The sequence below is a fragment of the Homalodisca vitripennis genome, chromosome 1 (assembly GCF_021130785.1).
Source record: "Homalodisca vitripennis isolate AUS2020 chromosome 1, UT_GWSS_2.1, whole genome shotgun sequence".
NCBI classification, from domain to species: Eukaryota; Metazoa; Arthropoda; class Insecta; order Hemiptera; family Cicadellidae; genus Homalodisca; species Homalodisca vitripennis.
The window spans coordinates 182,042,885-182,068,847 of NC_060207.1; the positions used below are offsets into that span (position 1 = coordinate 182,042,885).

Sequence of the window (25,963 nt, forward strand, 5' to 3'; positions counted from 1 at the left end):
AAAACTTATGGATCCCTGATATAATCCAGATTCTAGAACCTCTCAAACTTCGGAAGTTCCTAGCCTTTATGAGTTATAGGATTACTGTAGAAAGTTTTATCCATTGATGCAGATCACATGACTGAATATGTAATATCTCTAATGTACGGTTTAGTCTAAAGAACCTCTCAAACTATGGGAGCTTTCTGCTTGTGTGCTCTGAGAGTTCCAAGGCACTGTAAATTCTTGGCACTTGGTAGGTCCCAGTGTCTGGTGTAGTCTTTAAAAGTTCCAGAACTCTAGCTTCGGGGGAAAAAATTCCAATTTCTACATATCCCAAGAGCTTTTGGCTCCTCCTGGGTAAGTCTGACAATTGAGGCACCCAGCCTATCAATGTTTCCCTCCTCTATAAGCTTTTAGCCTCTAGTAGGTTTTCATATCTGATAGATTTCTGCCTATATGAGAAAAACTAATATATCATTATATACAGTGGATGTTTGAATGAAAGATAATAAACTACTACCACACTAACCCCATCAAACAGTGGTAGAATTGATATCATAATACCTGTATGAAACTAAAATGAAAATACTTTCTTCTTAACAGGATACCAGCACAATATTTTGATTAATGAGCCACTTCAATTACACACCAGATCTTTTCTCCCTAATTTCTGGAATATAATCTGGATTGGAATAAATCAAATCAGCATGCACTTTGGCTGAAATCTTAGAGAACTTTCACAAGCAATATAAAGTGACAAGTCTTTTTCTGAAAAAAAAGTCTCAATAATAAAAGGCTTATACAATAAAAATATACTGATGAATTAAAATATAATATAAACTTTATTATTTGGCAAGGGATACAAATATGTACATTGCATTACAACTAGGAAACAGATTTTTCTATGATTTTGTCAGCCAGATTAATTGTTTCATTGACAAATTCGCAATGTTTTTGTAAACTTTCATTGATGGTTTCCATTCCGTAGAAGGCTCCCGCAATAGCTCCTGCCATGCTTGCTATAGTGTCTGTGTCTCCTCCCAGGGATATAGCATACTGGATAGTACGCCGGAAAGGACAGTCAGTCTGCAAATAGCCAAACATACAATGTACAATCAGGTTAAGAGAATTAAGTAAAGATCAACGAATAAACAAACAGAAAAAAATCTTTTTCATGATAAAAATGCTAAACTTAACCATTTTGGAAACAATGGATGATATTTATATGTATGTGTGTGTGTGTTTGTGTTGTGTCCGATCACAACGGTTAGTGCATTAAATAACAGTGGTTTTCTAACAAAAATGGGTTTTTATTGATTGACAACAGGTAATTCTAGAGACAGTGATAGATATGTAATACAATATTAGATAATGAACATGGGCAGTTCTTTGAGAACAGAATATGCATTTGGTGGCACAGACAGGCCTCAGTCAAAACATTTAATGCGGTTGACAACATTTCAGTTAGTTATTTATTTACCTAAACATAATGATTGTTAAGATGAACCATTTGTTAAGCCATCACTAATTTATTTATCTATTTAATTACTATTCAATAATAACTAATAGGCCAATGGGCTTGTTAGGCAGGAGGAATGGTAAGAATGCAGGAGGATCAATCTTATGTCACTTGTTATTAAATTGATATGTGATAAATTTTCAGCAACCATTTTGAAATTGCAAATAGTAAAAACATAGGACCAAAGGGTACAATGACTGACCTTGATATTTGGGATGGGTTTCTGGGACCGCAAGAAACAGTAGACTGCTGTAGGCACCGAGTTTAACGCTGATATGTCATGTCCCAGAATACCCTGAACTTCTTCCTCCAACGCGTTGTCATCTTTCAACAGTTCATCCATAGCCTTCAGCTTCTCAGTGTATGGCATTTTGTTCTCAAACTCTTCCCTGATAAAATTTTAGGTGAATTAGGTGCAATTATAATAAGACATACAGTTTTGTATTACCTAAGTTATCTGATTAACATCATGTCAAAAACAATTAAAATCGTAGAAGAATTTGGTCTAGCTGTGACGAGCCATCTTTAGCTAACAGATGTTAAACTGAATAGTTAAGCCATTTTAAGTGTTTAATTTTACATCTGTTTACTGAAGATTTTTACGGTACTTTAGTATTATCTGGGGACCACTATGTCCTATCTACTACTTGTTATTACACTATATAAATAGATCGTACACTATTATATATAAAGTTAACATTTACGGGCACTCATGTGAGCTGAGCTTGCATTTAGATACTATCTCAAGGGATTATTTTCTTATTTTGCCAAAAATGCAGGGTGAAAGGCGCCACTAAAGCCTACACTAAGGCCCAGAGGCATTTCCGATCGGTACTCTCCTGACCTCAGATCACGTGTCAGATCGTCCAACATGATCTGATATCTGAAAAATTGAGGAGTGAGAATTTCAACTGCTTCACACCTTTAGCATCAAGGAAACAAATAACAGACCGTACTTCATAGTCGTCGGGATCCTCAATTGATGGCGACAACTGAAATATGTATGAAAATACATTGTACCAGCTTCTTTCTTATTGGAATAGATTATTTAATTTAAAAACAAACATTACAATAACTACTAAATTTTATTCTATTTAATTTTCAGTTATGTGGGTCTGATGATGTGTTCCTTGAACAAGAAACGCCTCACAGAAATAAAATTGAATGATCGAGTGTTTGTTTTTAAATTATATATGAAAATGTGTAAAAACAATTGATTTTTGTCATAATTGAGCCTGTAGCTTGTTAACAGAGAAAGGTAGACAGTGCAGGACACCGCCTGCAGTGCTGCAAAGGCAGAATTTCAAAACGGCACTTACTTCAAAAATATTCCTAATAAATGCAATGGAGTGTATATATTTTATATTTTTTTATTAAGCACAAAACAAATTATAAACACATTAAAAATAATAAATTGTAGTTTGTGTAAAAACATGCCAAATTTTGTTATTATTTTTTAAATGAACTTGTTAAAGTGTAAATAATATTAGTATACTGCAATAAACTTTACTGTGAAAAATTACAGTATATTTTACTGTTATTAAATGTTCAAGTAAAATCAGTGAAAATATGAGGCATGATGCTCGATAGTGGATGGCTCATGCATTTTCTTCCCATTCCCTATTAGTGATATCGTTCTGACGATAAGAAAATCTGGTATACAAGTAATAGTCTCAAGAAATAAGTATGTACAATATACGAGGTGTGTTAGAAAAGTAATGAGATTGGTAACACTGCGGGAGATCTGGCAACGTTGTGTCTACCGGCTGACGCTAAACCTGTTTATTTATCCCTTCCACTTCCTCAGTCCGAGTTACAACTCCGTACAGTTAACACACTAGTTTTGACAGCGCCATTAGTAAAGTTGTGTTTTAATTGTGCGTCACAGAAATGGAGCATCGAAATTTAGAGCAACGTTGTGCAATAAAGTTTTGTGCTAAACTTGGTGAATCCGCGAGTGTGACTTTTTGAAAAGTTGAAACAGGTCTATGGGAAACAGTGCTTATCGAGAGCACAAGTTTTCCGCTGGCACAAATCATTTTTGGAAGGCCGAGAACACGTTGAAGATGAACCTCGCTCAGGGAGACCTTTGACTTCAAGAACGGACGAAAACATGGATCGTGTGAGGGCGCTTGTGAGATCAGACCGTCGTTTAACAATAATTTGTTCCACCAGGACAAACTGTCAACCAAGTGTTTTATAAAAGTGTCCTTGAAAATTTGAGGAAAAGAGTGATCCGTGTGAGACCGGAAATTGCAGACAAGTGGATGCTTCATCATGACAATGCTCCATGTCACACGGCCATTTCCATCTGTGAATTTTTGAACTCAAAACGCATTACTGTTGTTCCTCAACCCCCTATTCACCTGATTTAAGTCCTTGTGACTTTTTCCTCTTCACGAAATTGAAACATGTCCTAAAAGGACGTCATTTTGGAACTCTGGAGAACATTCAAAAGACTGTGACCGACCAGTTAAAAGCCATACCAATTGAAGACTTCCAGCGCTGCTACCAAGAGTGGGAACGACGACTCCGCCGATGTATAGCTGCCCAAGGAAACTACTTTGAAGGGGATAACATTGTTGTTTGAAAATAATAAAAACTTTGGTTAGTATGAAATCAGTCTCATTATTTTTCTAACACACCTCGTATAACCTATTTTGATCTATTTACAAATAAAACCATTACGTTGCCTGGAACATAACAAAACAGAAAAAGAACTGGAGAAATGAGAGTACAGGAATTATGGAAATCTGCTGATAACATTAATCACCAATTGAATGTACCCAAATAGACAGGGATATACTTGTGTGTATATTAAATGAGTAAAGTTGTTTTGAAATTAATTAATTAAATATTTGTTGTACTATTTTACAAAAAATGATTTGATATTTTGGATTTGGGTAAGTTAATTGTAACAAAAATGTTAACAGTGAGAAAAAAATAGGAGAGATACAGACTGCCAACTTCTGCAACGTGGTGTGTACTAAACTTAGGAATATTTTACCCCAAGATGGTGTCTCTGCCCTGCCCGCTGACATGCTAGTCCCAATTGCCTCTTATTTTTTGGACAACCTTTGTGCATGTTTATTATTTTGTTCAAATAACATACTTTTGACAATTCTTCTCATAAACTGACAATTTGCTGGCACATCAAGCTATAGCTTATGATCTCTTTATTATGACTCGTTTTTAATAAAATTTTAACAGTACACAATTAAAAATTAGTACAATTAAATTTGAAGACTAAATAAGGAAACAAATATAAACCTTTTACAAGAATTTAAATATAAACCATACAAAATTGGTAAAAATGTCCACTTTCATTATTAAAATTGTTGTTTTGATTTTCTCAACTTGCTATATAATTTTCCTCAAGTTGCACAAATTTGATAAAACGTCTGTTTGTATTCAAATTGTAAGAAGAGAAACATAAAAATGCATTACATCTGATCTGCTTTCTCGATGTCACCCATCTTTTGTTTCAAGGCTGCAGAAAATTCTGTGACATCCAAAGGTTTACCAGGGAGCTGATGAAGACTCAGGTACACAGCAATGCACTGCAACAAAATAACAACCCATCATTAAGAGTTTCAACAGTTCAACACACACTAAATACAGTCCACTTCTGATCATACTTGGTAATTAAGGTGTGTCATTACTGTAAAATACCAACATTTATGAAAGAAACATGAGGACACAAACAAACATGGACAAGTCACTTTTTAAGCTTTGTGATAAACAGTGTTAGATCAATCCAAGAATTACTATAAATACATTATAATCCTTCCAAACAATTGAATTTATAAATAAATGTTTACCTACTAAGTTAAGAAACGGACACTATTACAGCAGAAGGGAAAAAGTTGCATTAACCATCTGAATACTGTATAGAAGTTTAAAATAATGTGGTAGGTATAATATTCTGCCCAATTAAATTTTTATGGTATTACTAAATGTACAATCTACACTTTGATTCCCCTATAAATCCTCCAAGTGTCGATTGCTGAAATAATGTCAATTTGTTACAGGTCCATATAGTGTTTTTAATTTGTAAATTCATGATTTTGTGAGCAAATACCTGCAAAATTGTGCAATTGGTAGACCTGTAAATTTAGATTATCATGCAATGTCGTTATTATTTTATATAATTTTAATCAATAATATTGAACATCCACTACTAGACACAATATTTTTGGTTCTCTAACTGCTGATAATTTTTCTTGAAACACTGGGTATAGTATAAATGGTTTTTAACTCATAATGGCTATTATTAAGAACTCATAGCGCTTATACGGATAAAATTAAATTTTAAGATGATTTTGAAAACAATTGTATCTGTAGTAATAAACATTTGCACTATTTGTGTAAACTAATATAAATTGATTATGCAATATAATATGTACAGCATTATACATTTTTTGAAACTATGTGAAATTTAGAATCTCCGGCCTTAACTATTATTATTCTTGTTGGGTGTAGTCACGCAACTTTTTAGAAAAAAGTTTTGACTCGGAAGAAGTATTTTACAATTCTGAAACAATTCTTATAATATGACATTTAATCCACCAAACTTCTCTACAGGTTCTTTTAAAAAGTATATTTACAGGTTTATAGTAAGCCTAGACATATATTTAACCCTTTGATTAGTCGCAAAAATAAAACAACATTTCCCAAACATGTTCAGGTTTGTAACATATTTAACTCAAAACTGTTCAGCTCAAATGGAATTTTTTGTTTTACTTAACTCTTTAACTGTTTGTTATTTCTTCTTAAAATGCTAATTAAGGTTTAAATGCTTTTTAACTCTTAAAAGCTATTATTATGGTTACAAATTTAAAAATAAATACCTTGAAAAAAAGAAAATAACACAAATAAAGTTGTTTTATTTAACTGTTTTTAATAGCAAGATGGGTGTTTTGGGTCTGTTACACTTATAAAAGAATACCTGATCCAGTCAAGTTTCACCCAGGCCAACCACGTTAATTTATGGAGGATCCTCCTGCTAGCTTTACCACAGAGCAGTGACTCTTACAAGTTTACACCACACTGCAAAAATCCCTAATGTCAGGACATTTTCAAAAGTCATAATTTATACGCATATTGTAAAAAACTTGTGTGATTTACAATTTAACTACACAAACAAATAATAACAAAATTTCCTTTAAAAACTATAGGGAATTATAGGCTTAATGTTAGCAAATAACTTTGTTCTATAATTAATTTTTTTATGCAATAAAAAGCGTTCTTCAATATGTCCTGGAGGTTAACCTCGGACACCTTCATGGTATTGACTCATTCTCTAAAATCTCCTCTTTTTCCTACATTACCATATGGCAACCCTGTTTATGCCTCACCCTGTACAGTAATTTATATAGATGTATTACACTGTAGAGTTTAACTTTTGAATGTGCTATGGTTTTAATACATAACGATTGCTCCATACCTTTGAAACACATTGTATAAAAAGATAAACTAATTATGTCAAAAGGAAAAAAAGAGGAAAGGAAAACATTTTCTCCAAAATTAATAGCATACCATTAATATGCATGCTATCCTTTAATGGTGTTATTATGTTGCATAATATGTGTGGAACATAGTAGGCAAAAAGTTGAACGTAATTGCAGAACGTTTTATCTTCAACATTGTTGATATTTTCAATAACAACAACGTATTTATACCTGAAGGAGTGCTCCGTTGACACCGAGTCTGTTTGTGTGAGTGAGCAAGGTGACTTGTCTAGCAGCCTCAACCATCTTGTCATAGTTGTCACGATAGAAGAGTGCGATAGGTGCGACTCGCATTGCTCCTCCATTGCCAAACGAGCCTGATCCGTCAAATTGTTGCTTGGCTGGTCGCCATATATCTTCATACTTCTCATTCTTCAACTTATGGAATACCTCCACCACACCTGGGCCGTATCCTCGCTTTGGTTGATTGAAATACTCTTTCACGAATCTGCATCGAAATAGTCCATCAACTTCATATTACTCTTTGTATAATAAAATGCCATCTAGAATAAATGTGGTAGTTATGGTAATCCAAGATTTCTTGCCAGATAATTTACAAAAAAAGATCAAATCTATTGGCCAAGTGAACTAACAGATATAAAATATTAATTCTTTCATAATTGTTAAATTACTAGTGAAATATCAATTCCCTCAATGTTTGGTAATGTCCCAAACCAATGAGAAGAAAAAAATCACAGAAAATCTGACTTCAATGTAGTTGGAGTACATTAACATGTCATGAGTATATCCAATGTTAACAAACTAAAAGCTAATGTTCAGGTCTAAAAACTGGATAAGTAACAATATTCAGACCAAAATATAAATCTAATACTTATTATTATCCCCACTACAGAAACAGTAACATGACTCAAACTGTTTTTATTCTGGGTACACATGTTAAATGTATCAAAACGTAATATTAAAAATGTTTTTCATAAGCAAACAACAACTGTCAAATCCACTTTCTACTTTCCTACATTATTTTAACTTTTAAATATTTATTAACAAAGATAAAACCCAAGTGATAGTGTGTGATTAAACTTGATTAGCTTTTAATGTGCTCAAAATATTCAGGCATCCTCATTAGAAAATCCTACACTCCCAATTCATTCCCATATGATTCCTATATTATAATAATCTTTAAAAAGACAAAATAATCAATAAACCCAAATGGCAATTTACTTATATATGTTATTTAAAAGCTAAAGTAATTAAAATTTTAAAATTACCAGTTACAAGATAGGATAAGGTGTTTCACACCTTCATTCACTAGAAACTTGTGTGCATCAGATATATTTATAAAAATTATAAATATATCTGATGCACACAAGTGTCCTTGTTTATCCAAGTAATAAACAAGGACACTTTAATTATTTTAAGTTTAAAAAATATTCCCAAAGAAATACAATAATGATTTTTAAGATCATCAGCTGTTGCTGTAAAAATAATATACATACATTGTATTTCATTCATCTGTTTTGTAGTCAAAATGTAAATTAACCAGGCTATGTAGTATAGCTGCTGGTGATCGCTGTGTGGTATCACTGTCTCAAATGTTATTGGACTATTTTTGTGCAGGTTGCAATAATAACATATTTTCGTAAGTCAAAGCAAATGTTGAAACCGAAGGATTCTTTGGTTTATAAACAACTAATAAGATGTTCAAATCCTCTACAATGGCTTCTTCTGTTATCTTCGTCCAAACCAACTGAAAGGATAACGATATTCCAATCTATAGGATGATTCAAAACGAGCGTCGGTTTTAAAACGGCTCGTAAAATTCGTTTATTGGTTGGCAATAATGTTTGACCTTATTTCTATTTCCGGGAAAATTCCGATTGTTGACACATCTGATATTCCTCTCGTTCTTGCTTTCTGTATCTAACGATTAAGAAGTTTACTTGTGTGCAACGATTGTTAATCGTCAATACGTTTTATCAGAGTAGAAAGAGTACTCTAAGGTATAGTGAAGCACCAAATGAGTCAACAATTGATAAACTCACAAAAAAGTTCTATGAGACGGTTTCAACAATCGACCTTCAAAGTTCTGGACGTTGTTGTACTGGCCGAACTGAGCAGAACATTGCGTTGTTGGCAAAGTGGAGGTAGAAACTTGCCGTGCAGTCACAGTAGACGAGGCCACATGCATGACATCATTTTTCATACATGAAATCGGACAGTTATATAAGCATGTCGATGTATTTATGTTTAGTTTTATTAAAATTGATCTCAATTTTATATCAAAAATGGCGCTATTTTGAATCACCCTTCATTTTGATACTAAAATAATACCAAATTTTATTGTATACAGTAATTATTTTATAATATTTAATCCTTAAAGTGCATAAGTCTTTGTGAGACGGTAATACCCAGTCTCAAGCAGTCTAAATTGGCAATCAAAAGGTAAAACAAGTACTTATAATGTTTATTTCTTCCAAACAATATTCATTACCAACATTATCTCTTGGACCAAAATTATGGAACACACTGCCAAATGGATTAAGATCACTGCCATTTGGTATTTTCAAAAGACAAATTAGATTTTTCCTTTTGGAACACCCATTTTATGAAGTGGATGAGTTTTTTGGGATTAGTCATAAATTAAATAGTTATTGTTGATCTTGGGAAATTCTTTTATCTGTGTTATAATTAGTTTTTAATTAATTAATTGATTTATTTTAATTAATTAATTTATTTAATATATCACTTCTTTTAAAGATCTGGACGAACTGGAGGATTGCATTGCTCTTAAAATTGAAATGTACAATATTGTGTTTTCAATGTGACAATGTATGTAATCTTTACCAGTAATAAATGAGTATCATTGAGAAAAATGTATTTACTCTTTTACATAGAACTCATATTTGTTTCTAAAAAGCATGTAAGGAAATTTACCAAGCAATTTATTTCTCTACCACGATTATGCACATACCAGAAGTGCTATACCCACCTGTCTTGCTAGTTTCAAAATAAGGATAAGTATATCCTGGTTTTGTCAGAAACCCTTCTAATTTTACAACTAATGGAAAAATTAATTAACTTGTTACTAAGATCTTGCTAGTCTCTAGACGTTAGTGATCATATAACAATGTGAATTCTAATTCTATAAAAAATAGCCAAAATATTCATACATAGATATATTATTTAAAGAAATACAAGGATATTTTGCAAATGAACATCACTAATGTCAAACTTAAAAGGTGTGAAGATACATGGTACGCCTTAATTGCAAATTTCATCAAAATGGGATCTTACATGTGGTCTCAACACTGTGCATCTACAGAAAAAAAACCAGAAATGTGTAGATGAAATTTTAAACAAGATCATTTTTATCATTCAAAATGGGAATGGATGAATACTTTCACTGAAAATTCAATACCTGCCCTACCACATAGTCCCTCCTACTAATGTAATATATCATAAAGGGCAAGATGATTAATAGTTCTGTTTACAGGAGAAGATGAATTATCACTCAACAACTCTTATCAAATCATTAAATAGTGTAGTGGACATATCAGTTTAAATCTCACTGTCAACACTTGTAATTAAGAGGCTTGGGCTGTCTATTGATTAGCTTTGCTATCGACAACCACTGAAAACAGAAAGTTTACTTACGTTTATATTTTAAATCATCAAAACTAAACATTGAAAGGTTTGCTTTTTAATGTATTTTATTACTTAATTAGCTCAATGGATATATAGATATGGTACATGTAAAGAATAAGTCTTCATAATCCAATAAATGGAAATGCCAAACGTCTATTGGCCAAGTGAACTAACAGATATCAAATATTGATTCTTTTATAATTGTTAAATTACTAGTGAAATATACATTCCCTCAATGTTGTTGGTAATGTCCCAAACCAATGAGAAGAAAAAATCACAGAAAATCTGACTTCAATGTAGTTGGAGTACACTAACATGTTCATGAGTTTATCCAATGTTAACAAACTAAAAGCTAATGTTCAGGTTCTAAAAAAACTGGATAAGTAACAATATTCCAGGACCAAAATATAAATCTAATACTTATTATTATCCCCACTACAGAAACAGTAAACATGACTCAACTGATTTTATTCTGGGTTACACATGTTCAAATGTATCAAACATAATATTACAAATGTTTTTTTCATAAGCAAACAACAACTGTCAAATCCACTTTCTACTTTCCTACAGTATTTTAACTTTTAAATATTTATTAACAAAGATAAATACCCAAGTGATAGTTGTGTGATTAAACTTGATTAGCTTTTAATGTGCTCAAAATATTCAGGCATCCCTCATTAGAAAATCCTACACTCCCAATTCATTCCCATATGATTCCTATCTTATAGATAATCTTTAAAAAGACAAAATAATCAATAAACCCAAATGACAATAATTTACTTAAAAACATGTTATGTAAAAGCTAAAGTAATTAACAATTTTAAAATTACCAGTTACAAGATAGGATAAGGTGTTTTCACACCTTCATTCACTAGAAACTTGTGTGCATCAGATATATTTATAAAAATTGAATTCAATTAGGTTGAAGTAAGAAAACAAGGGGACAAAATTTAATTATTTTAAGTTTCAAAAAATATTCCCACAGAAATACCATAATGATTTATGAAGTTCATCAGCTGTTTTTTGCTGTAAAAAATAATACACATAACATTGTATTTCATTCATCTGTTTTTGTAGTCAAAAAGGTAAATATAATAAACCAGACTATATAGTTATAGCTGGTGATCACTGTGTGGTATCACTCTGTCTCAAATGTTAATCGGACTATTTTCTGTGCAGGTTGCAATATAACATATTTTCATATAAGTCAAAGCAAATGTTGAAACAGAAGGATTCTTTGGTTTATGAACAACTAATAAGATGTTCAAATCTCCTCTACAATGGCTTCTTCTGTTTATCTTCGTCCAAACCAACTAAAAGGATAACGATGTTCCAATCTATAGGATGATTCAAAAACGAGCGTCGGGTTTTAAAACGGCTCGTAAAAATTCGATTATTGGTTGGCCAATAATGTTTGACCTTATTTCTATTTCCGGGAGAATTGCGACTGTTGACACATCTGGTATTCCTCTCGTTCTTGCTTTCTGTATCTAACCATGAAGAAGTTTACTTGTGTGCAACGATTGTTAATCGTCAATACGTTTTTATCAGAGTAGAAAGAGTACTTCTAAGGTATAGTGAAGCACCATATGAAGTAAAAAAACCCCCAAATTGATAGACTCACAAAAAAGTTCTATGAGACGGTTTCAACAATCGACCTTCAAAGTTCTGGACGTTGTTGTACTGGCCCGAAACTGAGCAGAACATTGCGTTGTTGGCAAAGTGGAGTAGAAACTTGCCGTGCAGTCACAGTAGACGAGGCCACATGCATGACATCATTTTTTCATACATGAAATCGGACGGTTATATATAAGCATGTTTGATGTATTTATGTGATTAGCTTTTTATTAAAATTGATCTCAATATTCATATATAAAAAATGACGCTATTTTGAATATCACCCTTCATTTTGATACTAAAATAACACAAAAGTTTATTGTATACAGTATTATTTTATAATACTTAATCCTTAAAGTGCATAAGGTCTTTGTGAGACAGTAATACCCAGTCTCAAGCAGTCTGAATTGACAATCAAAAGGTACAACAACTACTTATAATGTTTATTTCTTCACATAGTAAAATGTATTTACTCTTTTACATAGAACTCATATTTTGTTTTCTAAAAAAGCATGTAAGAAATTTACATCAAGTAATTTTTATTTCTTCTAACCACGATTATGCACATACCAGATAAGTGATATACGCCATGCTGTCCTTGCTGGAGTTTCAAAATAAGGATAAGTATATCACTCTTGTTTTGTAAGAAACACCTTCTAATTTTTACAACTAATGGAAAAATAATTAACTTGTTACTCAAGATCTTGCTAGTCTCTAGATTTAGTGATCATATAACATTGTGGATTCTAATTCTATAAAAAATAGCCAAAATAATTCATACATAGATATATTTAAAGAAAAACAAGGATATTTTGCAAATGAACATCACTTATGTCCAAACTTAAAAGGCGTGAATATACAGGGTACGCTCTTAATTTCAAATTTCATCAAAATGGGATCTTAAATGTGTCTCAACACTGTGCATCTACAGAAAAAAGCCACAAATGTGTAGATGAAATTTTAAACAAGATCATTTTTTATCATTCAAAATGGAATAGATGAATACTTTCACTGAAGATACATACTTGCCCTACCACATAGTCCCCTCCTACTAATGTAATATATCCATATAGGGCAAGGTGTTTAATAGTTCTGTTTACAGGAGAAGATGATTATCACTCAACAACTCTTATCAATCATTAAATAGTGTAGATGGACATATCCAGGTTTTAAATCTCACTGTCTCCAACACTTGTACATTATGAGGCTTGGGTTATTTGTCTATTGATTAGCTTTGCTATCTGGCAACCACTGAAAACAGAAAGTTTACTTACGTTTATCATATTTTAAATCATCAAAAATTAACATTGTAAGGTTTGTTTTTTTTATGTATTTTATTACTTAATTAGCTCAATGGCTATAATTAATAGGATATGACACATGTAAAGAATAACTTTTCATAATCCAATAAATGGAAATAATTTGGTTAGTTTTTTTTTTTATTATTATCATACTCACTAATGAAAACTTATTGGCAAACAACCCCTTACATCTAAGGGTGTAAATAAATTCCTGATACGCCTGGATATAATTCCAAATGGATTGAGATACTCAAAATACAACCTTCACCAGACTTTTTTTTAACTACTTATATAGATTTTTTGAGGGTAAAAAAAATGTCATCCCTCTTTTCAAAGGAGTGAAATTGCGCTGACATTGGCATTGTCCTTACAGACTATTTTATTTGCCCGTAAAATTTTACTAGCAACGGCGTATAGATGTTTTTCTTAGTGTCATTGTGTTTCTATTGAAAAGACCTTTAATATGATATGTTCACAACATAGGGGTTTGCAATTTGAAAATTTCAAGCGGCTTCCCTCTAGCCCCCCTTTGAAAAATGGGAGAAATATTTTTATCCTTCAAAAAGTTTATAAATCATTTTAATAGGTATGGTGAAGTTTTTACATGAATATCGCAATCCGTTTGGAATATATCCAGGTGTATCAAGACTTAATTTACACCCTGTATACACATATTGAGCTAAACCAATCAATTATTCCTTTCATAAAATTCTTGGAATGAATATAGAGATTTATTTAGTAGGTACTCTTTAAGTTTAGTTTTGAAATTACTAGTGTTTAGAGTGAGTTTTCAATTAAATCGGTAAATGATTTAGAAACTATTTTCCCATGTAAGACGGTTTCTTTCTATAAAATTCCAAGTGATGAGTGATATATTGAATTGTGCAATATACTGATTTTTTTTTGTTACGGCAAGATGACAGAAATGTATAACATAATTCATAGTTTCAAATATATAATGATTGTAGACAGTAAATATTTGGAGTTTCTTAAAAATGTGTTTAACTGAATCCCTTTTATTTACATTTTTTACAATAATTATAATAACTTGCTTTTCTTTAACTAGAATTTTATTTAAATTATGTGATGTAGTAGCTCCATAAATAGCTATACCGTAAACAATATGAGAATTTATGATAGCATAATAAACTGATTTTAGATTTTCTACTTAGCCAATTGTGTATATAGACCACTGGAAATTTTATTTAACCCTGACAAAAAATTTTTGGGCATACTGAAAAATACTAGACATATATTGTAAGGGACTGCAAAAAATACTGGGTCAAAATTCGCGTTTTTGTAGATATTTTTTTCAAAAATCATAACGTCTTTATTTTATGACATAGGATCATAATTTTTTTTTTCTTACAAAATAAAAGTATTTTACATAAAAAAAAATACTTAAACGCAAAATTAAAAGTAATAAAACATTTTGTAATTTTTTTTATTTTGAAGCATAAAATCTAGTTTTCATGAATACATTTCATTAGACAAAATTATATTCATAATCATCACAATGTATTTCTAAGTCAACATACAAAAATTCAGACACCTACCTTCAAAAACTTGGAAGAACGATGAATTTTTCAAAATTGTGGTAAAATCAACAATTTGTCTAAGTCAATAGTGGTTTCTGTGTCTTTGATGCACTTTTATAGTAAATAACACAAATTGACTATTGCAATAAAAAATGTATGTTTATAAATCATAAAATATCTAGAAAAATTAGAGTTCATATCTATTTACATAATTTACAGTAAATATGTTGGGAATCTGTAGTAGACCAATACATCTTTATTGTGGGTTTAGGATTGAGTCCCATGTTCAAGAGAACAGCAATAAACGCTTTCATTTCTGGTAAAGTGACGTTTTTCCACATTCTTGCACTTGAATTTGGAGCTAATGTGTCATAATGTTTATTAATGTACTCCCTAGCATATCTGTTTGTTTCATTTACAAATGTGGTAAGAAGATTTACTGTAAAAAATAATGAGAAATAATCAATGGGTTTTGAATTATGAGGAGGGCAATGCTTTGGCCCGGGTGTCTCAAAGAATAGAATATTATAATTATGGTCATAGCCTGGGCCATTTGTTTCATCACAAACAGTCCAATCATCATTGTCATCATTATTTACAGGGTGTACTAAATTATCATCATTTACATTTTCTTGAATAGCAGGTAGGTCTAGGTTGTCGGAATTAGCGATTACATGTTCAATTGTATCACTAACATTTTCATGAGTCATATTTACTGGTATGTTAACAGTTTACATAACCAACTCACATCATAAACAAAACTAAACTGCAATTTAGTTTGTTCGCCAGCTGGACAGTCAGGTGAGTCATGTAGCCAGCTGACAGATGACAAAGGAACTTTCAAAGCAGTCTGCTACCAAGACAAGTCTTCAAAGACTTACAAATTATATATTTTCTTGTTTATAATTTCATTACCTAACAGCTGATATAAAATTGGTTAGACTTAGACAAAATTAAAATACCAATAAATAAAGGACGTCGGTATTTTTAGCAGAGATGAAGGACGTCCTACATATAGGACCTCAGTACTTTTGGCAATAACTCAACTGTCCTATATATAGGAAGTCAGGGTTAAAAGGGTTAAAACATAGTCTACATGTTCATTCCAACTTGAGTTTTTATCTATAACCAATCTTAAAAATGTTGTGCTATAAGCATCCAGCAATTGTTCTTCCTCAATGAAAATGTTAGGTTGAACCCCATTTAAGGGTTTTTTTTGTGGAAAAAGAGATAAAATTTGATTTGTTTGAGTTTAACAAAAGGGTTTTACTTATCAAGAAGTCTTTAATCACTGAAAGACCTATGACAGCTTTAATAGTCACCCTATTCCACATGCTCCAGTATATCAGGCTGCCTTGAGGAGCACATGAAATTATTGCCGCAAGCAGTTCAAAGCTGTCTCTAGTCAACCGGATACATACTAAGACTCTGCATGACAATAAGGCTATGCTACTGGCCTCAAAAGTGTGTTTTTGGAACATAGCCAGTATTAATAATATTCTTGACACTTAGCCACAATGTACTGTGCAAATAATATGACACTAGCACTCAAATATTATGCCAAAATATTGCAGGTAATAAAATTCAGATTCTGGACGTGTATTGTATTTTGAGTTAAACATTTTAAAAACTAGCCAAACTTTTAATAAATAACTAAAACTGGGAGAAAAATAACAACAAAATACAAAACTATTTCCATACAACCATTTGTGTTTTTTTTTTTTTAATATGGTAAACAACAATGTACACTTAAACACAAAACATGTAGAAAAACATTCACCCCATTATCTCATGTTTTTTTATTTGTTAAAAAATATATATATATATATATATATATATATATATATATATATATATATATATACCATAACTTAATTATTTCAAGGAAAAAATAGCTTTTAACAAAATCTCAAATATAAAGGAGAACTTTATTATAAACACTATCATATTGTTCATGATAAAAATTCAATAAAATTGAAAATTAAGCTACTCAACTATGAACAAAAAAAAAAATAAAATAAAATGAAACTACATTTTCTTGTAGACTAAACTACCATAAAGTGTTCTCACATGTTTACTAACATTTAGTTTAAGATAAAGAGTAACAACGCTTCTAGTTAACTAGGCTACTCGTATTTAGATACCACCTTGATATCCTCCATTCAAACACAAACACACACACAAACATAAATTTAATATCTTTCAGTTCTGTACTGTATGTTAATCTTCTGCAGTTATACTAAATTTGTAATAATTGGTTTGAGAATCATTCTAATAAATACGTATTTAACATAAATTTTAATATTCACCTTTTAGCTAAGTCCTTGGAATCCAGTCCTCGTTTATCAATTAGAGATTCAGATATACATTTTGTCATGGCTGTATCATCAGTGTACATTTTTGTTGGATCTGAAATACCATTACAGTATAAACCTACTTAAACAGTAACAATACCCCAAAAACAGTCACATTTTAAAATGATTTAGGTAGAATGTAAATACAATTTTGTTTATCTAAATTATACACATAAGCAGTAAAACCGGAGTAGAGTTAAAGTACTTGAAAAAGTAAATGAACTCTATTCAAGGAAACTTTCTATAAAGCAGAGTAGTTGGTTGATTAGACCACAGAAGGTGGTAAATTACCTAATCAGGGTTGCTACAGGAGTCCAATAATGAAATTCCCTGACTTTTCCCTGATTTCCAGACCAAATTTTTCATTTTTCCCTGACTTTTTTTTGACGCAATCCCCAGAGTTTTTGGAATTTAATGGGTGGAAAAAAAGCGGTGTTTGAGGCTAACAGGGTGGCAAATATAAAAAAGCAAAAAAATAAAGTGAAGACAGTTTAATAGCCGGCCGAGCCGCCTCGGCTGCCTGCTTCATGCACCGCGTCGTCTGCAGGCTTGGACTCGGCGCGGCGGCAGTAAGTTTATTTGTGTAAAGGGATTTTATATTTTTCCCTGACCAACGTCGAAATTCCCTGACTTTTCTCTGACTTGAGACCGGATTCCCTGACTTTTCCCTGATTTCCAGTCCTGTTTTTTTTTTCCCTGACTTTTTCCGTTTTCCCTGACCTGTAGCATCCCTGCTAATATATGCCACTAGAGTTGATGAACTATATTAACTCTCCTCCCCCCATATAAATGTTCCAGTCACCTACTTTCTATTTGTGTTAATAAAATGTGACCTCTTTATAAATTATAGCATAGAGGCTAGCAGGGCAAGAACATTAAAATGATATTATTATACATGTAATGCATGAATTATCAACAACCAAGAGCTTCTGACATTTATTACGTATAGTATAGTATCATTTCATAGCTAAAAAATAATTTAACCTGCCAATAAAAAAAAATTAAAGAGCTTAGCAATTGATCTAGCATAATTCATTCTTCAATAATGAAACAAACAAAAAAACGTAGATAATAGCAATAACCTTAAAGGATTTCTGTCAAAGTAGGCATGAATAAAATATTTGCCTGTGTGTCCAGACCTGGCCACATTTTTTAAAAGTGGTGGATTCAAAGACATAAAAATGTTTTCCTACGTAATTTATAGAAGTATTAAGCAAATGAATAAAACATTGACTAGCAAAGGGAGATAATTTCACACCTAACTGATTACAGAACACAGTACCTTACTTAATGTACATCAAACCGCTGTGTACGCAACTAACAAAAAAAAAAATAAACAAAAATAAGAACCTATTTAGGTCCCATTCTAAAATTTGGCATATGTAGTCAGTTATAACGTGAATAACATTTATCTTTTTCAAAAAAAATGAAGATGTATTTTTTGTTTTTCAAACACCTTTTTTGGAAGAATAAAAATAAAATTCAAAATATGAAAATACTAGTCATGTGATATATCAAATTACAGAGAATTTCAAATGGAAAATATGTCACAAATTTGAGCTCTTTAGCTTTAATAGGTTTTGTAACTACATTGATTAGAAAATACTGAGACATTACCAAATACTGCCTTATTGTGAGTTTTTAAAAGCCTGCAACTCAAAAATCCAAAGGCAGAAAAATGTAAAATTTTTCATTTTAACTAGTTTTGGTGGATGTAATTTACATACAAAAGAATCATCAAAACTTAAGAGGTGAAGGTCCAGACTATTGGTTGATTTGTCGTGGGATAACCCAACCCTCTTATACATACTCCTCATTATTTTGTTATCCTCACCATCCAGGAACCTCTATTCCCCTTGTCCTATAACCTAAATTTCAAACGTTTCCTTTTTAGCCAGCAGTGCGGGGTGGTGCAGAGGGCACCACAAAAGGCCGCACTGATGGTCAGAAGCATTTCAGATCGGTACTTTTCCTATCTTTAAGTACATAGTAAATTTTACAATGTGATCTGATGTCGAAGAAGATGGACGATCTGGAACGAGACCCACATTCAAGTTCAGATCACGTGAGCGCTTGTTGACGTTCCCTTAAACTTTTAATATTTATATTATATACATATATGTATAGCCTTATAACAAATTGTAGATAAGGACTTCGTAGCACTCAATAATTGTGTTTTATAGTCAAATTTGAATTACCCATTTATAAATATATTAGTTTAACAGTCTATGTTCGATTGTAGTTGGTTAGTTAAATTTTTATATACTACATACTACCACAGTAAAAAGTTACAGGAACGTAATAACTCAACATGTTATTTTGTAATATGTATTGATAAACAACAGTATTTCTGGTATCTAGCAGCCATTACTCAAATACCACAACATGGTTTAATTCTTTTACGATACTTTCAAACAATAATTCAAACTGAATTATGTTATAGTCTGTTACGATTGTGTTATAGTGAAGCTATAGTTTTATATGTTAAAGAAATGTACATATTTTAAATTATAGAAAATAATACAACTTTCTTTATATTAAGTTTGGGCAGTTACAATTACTTAACAGGGTAAACAAACATGTCCGATAGCATTAAAATCGTTTGTATATCATCTAATGATTCAATATTATCAATCACTCGAGTGTTGGACGCTTATTATACTGCAGCTGTGCAATGGCCATTGCTCATGGACGTGACTACTAAACTAATACGGAGTGGCTATGCGCTCGGTGACGCCAAAGGTTTTCAAGTAGCTCTAGTAAGCGCCAAGCGGCACTGTGCATTGTTATTAGAATGGCGGGTTGTAGAAAGTTTTGTTCTTTTGACCAGTTGAAAACTTTTATCAATAATAAAGAAAATACGAACCATATTCAATTAAGAATAAGTGGTTCAAGACCAACTGCCTAATGTAGGCAATTCAAGTTCCATATTTAGAGTCAATTTTAGGAATTGTTGTACAGTAGTTGTACCCCGAGATTTATTGTACAGTAATAGGAAAGCGGAAGGGATTGTGGTAATGAAAAGAACTGTCTGTATCATCCACGTTAAGTGATCTACAACAGTTGTGCTGGGTGTGAGATGCTATCAGTTGTTTCGTTGAGATGTCGTATACAACTATTATAACTTTCTCTAGACCGTTAATGCTCTAACGCAATTTTCCGTTTTTGGCCAGTCACGTCTTTAATGAATATATTCAGGCTTCTTTTTATGGTAAATTAACAGCTCAAAAGTCTTTTGTGTAAGATGCCAACTTTTCTAGATAATCCTATCTGTTATCGTAATGACACATCCCTGGTTTTATAACAATGAATGAGAATTATACATTGATGTATAACATTTCAAGTTCCAGTTTAAGTGTTACTTTACATCTGTCTGACTCATCCAGACGTTTGTATACTGACAATATTTTGCCCAGAAACAATAGAAAAGTTAGGTAGTGATGTAGACTGTAGGCTATATACTTTAAACTGTACCATGATTCCTTCTACAAGAATTTACAGTCCTGCTAAAGTCCGATAATACATAAGTGATTAATAATAAAATTATTTTTAATCGGTAAATGGAAAAATTAATTTAAAAATATCTCAAGACGTGTCGAGCGTGAGATATATGTGTAAACGAACTAATTTTCCTCTTACCACTTACATACAATATACAATGAAATTATAACCATTTGAGTGTTATTTGTAAATAAAACAAATTTTCCAGTTATTTTATGCTATTGAATGACATACAGTACATTATTTAATATGACAAAAATCATTTCTAATTAATTATGATTTCTCTTAATGACTATTAATAAATTGAAAAATTCCAGTAAAACTGCTAGAAACAAAACTATATCTTAATAAACTATGAAGTGTAGATTCTGCTACATGGTTAATTTTTAGTTGTATATTTCTCCTTTTAAATTTATTTAAGCGTACACTTTTATTACATTACCATTCAATACATTACCAATGCATTATATGCAATTAATAAAATAGTCTACAAATTGTGTTTTTTTATATTTCTAAGGCAGTAGTGTGAAGGTGACAGTTATAGCTGCCCTTTCGTTATGTCACGGTTGACGTCACCACTCATCACCCGTCTAATCGACAGCCGGTTGCCGTCCATATAGCCACAGCAAAACTAATATCAATCATGATAGGGAAATTAGCCTATTGACATTATTGATTAAAACAACCAATTGAATATTTGTAGAACATTACTGGCCAACATTATTCTATACCACATAAAAGCGCATTTAGGCTTATGCATAAAAATGCTTTTCAATATTTGCCGCGGTATTTATTTACATTAGCGTGACCATGGAAAATGGACTTTTATTTCATGGGTTGGGCATTTATAGCCAAGTATCATTATCAGAGGTGCATATGAACTGGGGGGAAAAGTATATTATTGTATTATATTTATGCCTTTCGGACATTATTGCGTTAAGGAGCAGGGGCATCACGTGATCTGGGATTCAACTTTTGCAAGCTCGAGTTAATTTTTTTTCTAAAAGAGCAAGCAGTGCGCAGCGGGCAGGCATCGTTGACAGGATTAACGTATTAGTCAGACTCGCCTTTATGAATTGCTTCCACGTGAGATACCGAACATCCAACACAAAGGTGTGCCATTACCACTATTGAACTAGGAGTAGACGTGGAAGAACAACGGTTAGTTCAAAATGGCGTCCCTTCTTTATTGGAGAAGGCGAGGAGTATTACCAAACTGTCAAATATGGATAGTGTTGCCAGAGGTACGATAATTTCATTGATTTTATGCGCCGGTAATATACACAATGGGTAGTTATTATCGTACCATGAAAGATTTTTGACAAATTTATACAAGTAACAAACCAAAAGTTAATTATAACATAATTTATTATACGAAAATAACATATTTTTTCATTAAATGTGTTTGGTACGATATTTTATATGAAAGTACGATAATTTCTTGTTGTTGGTATGATAATCAGTTTTTAAAATCTGGCTATACTGAGTTTGAGCAGACGCGGAGTTATAGAAAACTGTCAAAAAACAGAGTTTTCAGAGGATTTAAAAAATCGTAACTCCTTTGATTTTCGTTGCTGACGAATTTTTTCTTCACTATTGTTTTCAGGAAAAAAAATGAACATACCTTTCCATGGTCACGTTATTGTAAATTGATACCTTTGCCGCTTCAATAACATACTAACCTCATCTGAAACCGATGTTCACCAATATTAGGGTAATGTATGACTGGAAACCCTCCATTTAAGATTACTATTGGCCACAAATAAACAAAAGCTTACTTACTTTTAAAATATGGACCACTGAGTTTGTCAAAATAATTTTGAAGAACTGTTTTGGATACACTACTATCTCCTTCATAAGGACTGCCAAGACAATCACCTAACAAGGCTCCCACAAGACAGCCTCTAACCTTACTCTTTAGAAGAGCATTGTCCAAAATAGCTGCGGCACCAATCATTTTCGTTAAATTTCTATCAAACAAAACTTTAAACAGGAAATTTTATTTCCAGAATACTATTTTTAATCTATCCCGTAACACTTCTCATTACTACAAGAGGATTGTAAGTTTGAACTTGAAAATTTAAATGACACTTCTAATAAATAGGCACCAGGTAGCAAACACACAGTCACGTCAGACCTCACACAGCCAACCAAAATTCGTCTGCTACCGCCTGCCGATTCCCGGTTGTGAACCAGATGTGAGCAGTGCCTTGATGGCCATTATAGCATAGTCTTGCTCTGGCCTTGCTAATCGGTGTTTTTCCGATGCCTGAAATCATATATATAAAAGAAAAAAAAAACCTGTAATAATCATTGTAGCGAAAAGTAAGCCGTCAAATTACCCCAAACTGAGGTTTAATATTCCAAAAATGTCACTAATGTCATCACCAGGAATGTTACAGCTTTGATTTTTATGTTTTTGTTAACTTATAGGGCCTATCTATATATTTACAAATTGAATTTTTCCCTAATTCCGATATTACACTTCAGCATTGCCTTCGAAGGCTCAAATGCATTTAAGTACACTCCCACTATTTTTTAAATCATATATTTACAATAAACATATTAAATATATATATATATATATATATATATATATATATATATATATATAGGGTGAGTCAGAAATATGTGTTAAAATATTTTAAGGCGTGATTTTAGAGCTAAAAATAAGATAAAAAAAATGTTTATATAAAGGTAGGTCCGGAATGACGCTCACTAATGAGTAATGGCTGGCGAAAGATTTTTGCTTTGTTTTTCAGTTACCTGGTGAAATAAGTGATTCTGAAATGTTTTGTTCTTACTTTTTAACCCCAAATAAGGCAGATTTTAAGGAAAATCCCTTGAAAAATCAAATAAATACCACTCTAGAGGTTGCTAGTGTGAACAGTTTTTGAGAAAAAGTATGGAAATTTGACCAAAAAAACTAATAACAAAATATCATCCTAAAATGTTTGATTCCAATAACATTTGATACAATGACCAATATAACCAAAATTGTTTTTCCTGATACAGTTTGTAAGAGAATTAATTCTGGAAAACAACCATAATTAGCAAAGTTAATTATATATCTGAAAAGTTATGAAATGGACCTTCTCACGTATTACACTTCACAGCAACTTTTGCTGTTTTATAATAAGGAATGAGTATCTGATCGGCGACAGCTGGGTGAAAAACTAACATATTTTTAGTTAAAAATTTTTATTTACACTAAAAAATTATCTACAATCGCTCAGGGCATAGATTAAAGATGATGCTCAAAATGGACCTCCGTTTGTTCAAAATGCTCGCGTTCAGGGCTGTCTATCTATCCGAGTTTCGGACACGTTTTCAAAACTCCAGGGGTTTCTACCCCATTAAAAATGTTTAATAGGAGTTCTTCAATGTATCTGTTGGGAAAGAGTAAACTACTGTTTTAAATGTCCCCAAAAGGTCAAATCCAAAGGATTTAAGATCGATGATCTTGCTGGCCATGAAAATGGTCTACCCTCGGCCTATCAATTGATTTGTTGTAACTCTAGTTAGGTGTCACGAACACTCATCAGACAGTTAGTGCGCAGGGTGCCCTGTCATGCATAAACCTCATGTTTTGGCGCAAATGCATAGGTACATCATCAAGCAGGTTAGGTAGCTCGTCTGTTAAAAAGTTCAAGTACACACGTCATTAACCCTGGGAGGACAGCACGAATACGACTAAATGATCTGCTAAGATTCCAGCCCAAACATACACTGAAAACTGATGTTGTGGGTGATTTAGTTTGATAGCTATGAGGATTTCTGGTCTGCCCAAAGTGTGGTTGTTATGGACAGTTAATGATAGCTGTTCTTGTAAAGTGAGCCTCATCGGTAAACAAAATTGTATTTAAAAAAAGTTTGGTATATCAGCACATTTTCCCAGAAGACATCGACAAATAAAAAAAAATATTCAGCAACACGGGGAGCGTATAGTCTTGTGGCAAAAGAGTTTGAACATGCTAGAAGTGGATTATGGTTTGCGAGGGGGGGGGGGGAGGGGGTAGGGAGCGTTCCGGTGGTGGGTCTTGGGCAGGCGTGGCGGGGGGGGGGGGGGGGGGGGGGGGGGTGGGCCCTGGGGGGGGGGGTTGGGGGGGGGGGGGGGGGTGAGTGCGACCCGTGGGGCAGGGGGGGGGGGGGGGGGGGGTCCTGAGGGCTTGTGGGGGGGGGGGGGGGGGGGGGGGGGGTGGGTTTCTTTTGTATATGTTATGGCCTTCGTGTGCAGGTAAGGGGGGGGGGCGGGGGGCCCGGCATTGTTTTTGTGTATCTTCTATTTTTTTCTTGTCATCTATGGTTAATTTTTTATTTGGTGGGGATTGTTGTTGTTTCTGTTTTTTGTAATGGTACTCGTGTGTTAGTATTCTCCAAATACTAGTTTGGGCGGAATTGAACTGTAGTGACATATTCTTAGTGCTTCTTTTCAGGATAATCAGAAATTTCATTAAGAACCAACTCTTTAATCCAACAGTCCTACATGATCAGGACAATGCCTTTGCCCCTGCATTACTTATGCTCATAAGACTTCAAAGAACCTGTTTCAGATAGGCGTTGAATAATATTGGGCTTAAAAATTCTTCCGCTGGTACTCCTGCGGTTAGGAAAGTTCTCTTGATACAGATTTGTCTTGCTGCAGTACTATGCAGCGTCCCAAATCCATACATTAAATTGAACTATGTCTGCTATATTCAGGTTTTAATACACATGAATATAACCTTCAATTTTTTATAAATGAAACACAACACGAAATCACTAATAAAATGGATGAAATTAACTGGTTCACAAAAACAGTATCTTTAATGTGTGTTAGTTGTTGTTTAAAAATGAGGGTGTAATATCATACAATGCATCTAATCATAAATGCCCAGCTGATTATTTTACTATTTAAAAATGATTTTAAAAGCGTTGTTTAAATGATTAATTATTACAGCTGTTACCAATCTGATACTATTCATTATTATAAAACAGCAAAAGATTGCTATGTAGGGTTAATACGTGAGAAAGTCAATTATAAATTTTCTTAACA

The 25,963-nt window shown here is 32.5% G+C and overlaps 1 protein-coding gene across 3 annotated transcripts; it reads right to left on the minus strand.

Moving 5' to 3' along the window:
* Positions 1-801: 801 nt before the first annotated feature.
* Positions 802-23,117, minus strand: LOC124352843 (ADP-ribose glycohydrolase ARH3-like). Of its 3 annotated transcripts, none has more exons than XM_046802545.1 (6): positions 22,711-23,117; positions 17,383-17,482; positions 7,183-7,459; positions 4,949-5,061; positions 1,704-1,890; positions 802-1,068 (listed from the first exon to the last, which is right to left on the minus strand). In XM_046802545.1, the coding sequence occupies exons 1-6, from the start codon at positions 22,883-22,885 to the stop codon at positions 868-870; spliced, it is 1,053 nt and encodes a 350-aa protein (XP_046658501.1). In that variant the 5' UTR covers positions 22,886-23,117; the 3' UTR covers positions 802-867. The 3 variants fall into 3 exon arrangements, with proteins under 3 accessions (XP_046658501.1, XP_046658503.1, XP_046658502.1); XM_046802547.1 differs by having other exon boundaries at positions 22,611-22,739; XM_046802546.1 differs by lacking the exons at positions 17,383-17,482; positions 22,711-23,117 and adding an exon at positions 9,015-9,191.
* Positions 23,118-25,963: the final 2,846 nt, after the last annotated feature.